General features: G+C 46.5%; 1 protein-coding gene across 1 annotated transcript; it reads left to right on the top strand.

Annotated features, from left to right (window-relative positions):
• The first annotated feature begins 2,894 nt into the window (after positions 1 to 2,894).
• Positions 2,895 to 3,999, top strand: LOC138651044 (galactoside alpha-(1,2)-fucosyltransferase 2-like). Its single transcript, XM_069740983.1, has one exon. It carries the CDS (start codon positions 2,895 to 2,897, stop codon positions 3,747 to 3,749), a length of 855 nt encoding a protein of 284 aa, XP_069597084.1. The 3' UTR covers positions 3,750 to 3,999.
• The last annotated feature ends 1,508 nt before the right edge of the window (positions 4,000 to 5,507 follow it).

The following is a 5,507-nucleotide window of genomic DNA, read 5'->3' as shown; positions in this document are numbered from 1 at the left end:
TGCTCTGTTGTCATCCACGCGTCGAGAGCCCAGCAGAGCCACTTGCGGCTGCCTGCCCGGCAACCTGCTTTGCCGGCCACCCCCCCCTGCCTGGTGCCCTTGTTCTGGCCGCTCCCGGGGTACCTGCCGCTGTCGCCACCGCCTGACGTCCTCCTGTAGCTGCGGCACCTGCCTGCATCCCTGTCACCGCCAGTGACCGGGCCACGCGTGCTGATGCTCCACCGCTGCTGCTGGGCTCTCTCCCGGCCTGCTCTGATCCATGATGCGCACTAGCAGGCCGAACTTCCACCACGGCCCGCACTTCCGGTGGAACCTGGCTGGCCGTGGTAATCCTCGTCGCTGGGATGCGCCGCTGACCCGCGCTAGCAGAGCGGGTGCCTGAATTCCTGCCGGAGGGGGCACAGGGCGGACCTGCCGCACCGCTGCACCCGGCCTCCGCAGGGTCCCGAGTGGCGCTCCATGGCCTCCATCTGCTGCGCGTCGCCATGTCTGGTGACAGCCGCTCTGGGGGCCTGGTCTGCCTCGTCCTGCTGCCTTCCTGACCTGCGTCGCCCAGTAATGAGGACAGCTGCTCTTGCAACTAGCCATCCCTCCAAGAACGCGCCACGTCCCGCAATCTTTCCACTAAGCCCTCAACCGAATCCATGGTGAGTCTGCACTGAGGAGGGAGGTGGTGGCCTTTTCCCGCTGGATTCTCTCAGGCAAGTGGCGTTTTCCCGCACTTTCCCTCCACTGTAACCTGTCCCCGTCCCCCAACTCCTCCCGCATCCCCCTCCAGCCAATCCCAAACCCAGCTTTTAAAATTCAAAGGGAAAAACCCTCCCATGGCAACGCAGTCATGGGGGGCCTACATCAAGCTGCGCCCATTCCAGCCCCCATCTGGAACCTTTTATACTATCTGCCATGATATCAGGGGACGTGCTCATGGCCCTCATCGACTTCTGACCCAGCCTTCACCATCATCTTACTGCGTTAATTCTTCAAGTATACAGCATAACCCTGGGTTGTGGTGATTCTTACTGCAAGGAAAGTTTGTAAAATGGCAAAATGTGTCATACAGGAATTGTGCTATGTACGTCATCTGCAACATATACTGCACATATGGTGATCCATGTGCATCTGGAACCACATGTACTTGTATAAATTAATTTATCCGTACAGGGATCATATAGATTACTAGATCCATGGATCACATTGACTCTGTAAATGAGGTTAACTTGCTTTTATTACCTATTTATTATTATTACACATAAGCAGATAAGATAAGCAAGTTAATTCCATACGCTCGTGAACATTTTGCTGAATCTTCACAAAACTAAATGGAAATAAATGTTGCCTTCACTGTCACTATCTCCCAAAAAAAAGTAATAAAAAGCGATCATAAAACTGTGCAAATGAAAATTCATCTTTTCTGCCCAAAAAAGCAAACCTTAAAGGGGTTGTCCCGGCTTTTGGATAAAGTTTGTAGTCATTCTTAGTGTCTGCAGACTTACGAATCCTAACAGCGTGCACAGTGCGCTCTGATACAGTTTTCCTTTCGCAGCGCCAGGAGTTAGCAGTCTTGTCACTGCAAGCATGCAATTTGCATACTCCCAGGCACATCCCGACTAGACGTGTACAGCTTCAATTCACTTGTATCATGTCTAGTCAGCATGTGATAACATATATCGAAGACACAAACTGTACTTATGGATATACATTTGCCTGCTCCCAGCACCAAAGAATCCTGACAGTGTGCACTGTGCGTGATGTAAGGATTGATAAGTCTGCACTTCATAAAGTGACTGCAGTCTTCAGTCCCAAGCCTTGACAACCCCTTTAAGTCATTAACAGAAAAACAGCAAGGCTAGGTGTCCTGGAATACGGAGAGAAGAAATGTTTTGAAACTGTTTTTATTATGCTGAACTTGTGATAATGTCATTTAACCACATTCCGTCATTTATATAGCAACTTCTAAAAGCAAAATTTCCAGAATTCTAGTGCTGTGCATAAAAACTGACCTTCAGTATTTAGAAATTTAGGATCTCTTTAATGGGAATGTGCCAGCAGATTTTTGCTATGAAATCCAAGAACAACAAGATGTAAGGGCAGAGACTTTGATTCCGGCGATGTGTCACTTACTGGGCTACTTGGTGTAGTTTTGATAGAATCCAAGTTTTCTCTGCTGTAGATGTTGCAAGAAATTCTGAGCTGTGCATAACCCTACCCACATCCCTAATTTGCAGCTTCCTGTGTACACTGTACTTTGACAGCAAGCTGCCAATCGCTGCGTGGTTGCACAGATTAGCTCGACTAACCTACACGTGACACTTAAAGTCCTGCATTGATAATCTCCTGCTGATAAAACACTGTATTAAAACTAAACAACACAGCCTAGTAAGTGACACATCGTTGGAATCGGGGTCTCTGCCCCTACATCGTGCTACTTTCAGATTACAGAGCAAAAACCTGCTGCTAAATTCCCTTTAGTTAGATAAATACTGTATATTTACTCAATTAGCAACATGTACAAGGAGAAATTGGGGACATCTAAGACATGTCGAAGAACAATTGAAAAAAACCTCCAAAATAACAGTTTTTTAGCCATGGTTTTGCTAAACATGGACTAAGGGCAAGTGTGCATTTGGCCATTATTTCTCTCTACTAACTTTTTTACCATTTTTTTTTCTCTAGGAGTTCAGTTTCTGATATAATCCGCCATGAGATTCTCTCTATCAAGAAAATGTGTCATTTTGGTGATTTTGATCACAGTGGCTATCGCATACTTCCATCTTGCCAACAGAAGACATATCGATGTGAATACTTTTGTGCCCAACGATGACAGAAGTATTCCAGGAGTGACACCTTTATTGACTACCCAGAAAATAAAGACCAGAACAACAAATAATACAGCGATGTGGACTGTGCAGCCCAGCGCACGTTTAGGAAACAAGATGGGACAATATGCTGTCCTTTACGCCTTGGCCAAGCTTAATGGACATCAAGCCTATGTTTTACCCAAAATGAAAAGCGAGCTTGGGGATATTTTTAACATATCAATGCCTGTTATGCCTCAGGACGTTGCTGACTCCATCATATGGAAGAAATACACTCTACAGGATTGGATGTCCCCAGAATATCTAAACATCTCTGGACAATACGTGAAACTTTTCGGGTCACCATGTTCGTGGACCTTCTACCATCACATAAGAGAAGAGATTCTCCGAGAGTTCACTTTCCACGAACCTTTCAAAAAGGAGGCGAATTCATACTTAGAAAAAGTGAAAGGGTCTAAGACTAACGTGACTTATGTTGGGGTTCATGTTCGTAGAGGAGATTATGTCGAGGTGATGCCCAAGAAAAGGAGAGGAGTAGTGGCGGACAAAAATTACCTCCAACAAGCCATGGACTATTTCAGACGAAAGTATGACAACCCTGTCTTTCTGGTGACCAGTAATGGGATGGACTGGTGTAAGAAAAACATTGATCATTCACTAGGTGATGTCCACTTTGCTGGAGATGGTCAAGAACGGTCTCCTGCCCGTGATTTTGCCCTCTTGGCTCATTGTAACCACACCATCATGACCATTGGGACATTTGGATACTGGGCTGCATATTTGGTTGGGGGTGAAACAATTTACCTAACAAACTTCACGTTACCAGATTCTCCTTATCTAAATATTTTTAACTATTCTGCTGCTTTTCTTCCAGAATGGATTGGTATTCCTGCAAACCTCTCTACACTTTTGGAAAAAGAAAAACGATCATAGTAATATGTGGTAATAGCAGGAGCCATAAGTTATGTTTGCAAAGTCCCGAGAGGACTTCTTGGTATCATGGACTCATGATCACTTCTTGGTGTGCTGGTGACAACTCTTGACATATTTCTATATACGGATGTAGGAATCATTATATCGTCATCAGGGCCGGACTGGGACTAAAATTCAGCCCTGGCATTTGAAGTCACACAGGCCCACTTGTCACATGGTGACTGTATAATATCTTTCTACACTTGTAGGTTACAAGAAGTGAGGGGAGTGTAACACAACTATATAACATATAATTACAGCTGTATCCAGCATTACAGCTCAGTCCCAATAGAATGTAATGCAGACAGCCCCCATAGAATGTAATGCAGCACAGCCCCCATAGAATGTAATGCAGCACAGCCCCATAGAATGTAATGCAGCACAGCCCCCATAGAATATAATGCAGCCAGCCCCCATTGAATGTAATGCAGCCAGCCCCCATAGAATGTAATGCAGCCAGCCCCCATAGAATGTAATGCAGGCAGTCCCCATAGAATGTAATGCAGCACAGCCCCCATAGAATGTAATGCAGCCAGTCCCCATAGAATGTAATGCAGCACAGCCCCCATTGAATGTAATGCAGCCAGTCCCCATAGAATATAATGCAGCACAGACCCCATAGAATGTAATGCAGCCAGTCCCCATAGAATGTAATGCAGACAGCCCCCATAGAATGTAATGCAGCCAGCCCCCATAGAATGTAATGCAGCACAGCCCCCATAGAATGTAATGCAGCCAGCCCCCATAGAATGTAATGCAGCACAGCCCCATAGAATGTAATGCAGCACAGCCCCCATAGAATATAATGCAGCCAGCCCCCATTGAATGTAATGCAGCCAGCCCCCATAGAATGTAATGCAGCCAGCCCCCATAGAATGTAATGCAGCCAGTCCCCATAGAATGTAATGCAGCACAGCCCCCATAGAATGTAATGCAGCCAGTCCCCATAGAATGTAATGCAGCACAGCCCCCATTGAATGTAATGCAGCCAGTCCCCATAGAATGTAATGCAGCACAGACCCCATAGAATGTAATGCAGCCAGTCCCCATAGAATGTAATGCAGACAGCCCCATAGAATGTAATGCAGCCAGCCCCCATAGAATGTAATGCAGCCAGTCCCCATAGAATGTAATGCAGCACAGCCCCATAGAATGTAATGCAGCACAGCCCCCATAGAATATAATGCAGCCAGCCCCCATTGAATGTAATGCAGCCAGCCCCCATAGAATGTAATGCAGCCAGTCCCCATAGAATGTAATGCAGCCAGCCCCCATAGAATGTAATGCAGCCAGCCCCCATAGAATGTAATGCAGCCAGTCCCCATAGAATGTAATGCAACCAGTCCCCATAGAATGTAATGCAGCACAGCCCCATAGAATGTAATGGAGCACAGCCCCCATAGAATGTAATGCAGCCCAGCCCCATAGAATGTAATGCAGCCAGCCCCAATAGAATGTAATGCAGCACAGGCCCCATAGAATGTAATGCAGCACAGCCCCCATAGAATGTAATGCAGCCAGCCCCATAGAATATAATGCAGCCAGCCCCCATAGATTGTAATGCAGCACAGCCCCCATAGAATGTAATACAGCACAGCCCCCATAGAATGTAATGCAGCACAGACCCCATAGAATGTAATGCAGCACAGCCCCATAGAATGTAATACACCACAGCCCCCATAGAATGTAATGCAGCACAGCCCCATAGAATGTAATGCA

The sequence above is a fragment of the Ranitomeya imitator genome, chromosome 10 (genome assembly GCF_032444005.1).
Source record: "Ranitomeya imitator isolate aRanImi1 chromosome 10, aRanImi1.pri, whole genome shotgun sequence".
Classification (NCBI taxonomy): Eukaryota; Metazoa; Chordata; class Amphibia; order Anura; family Dendrobatidae; genus Ranitomeya; species Ranitomeya imitator.
This window is presented reverse-complemented; position numbering and strand designations above follow the sequence as displayed.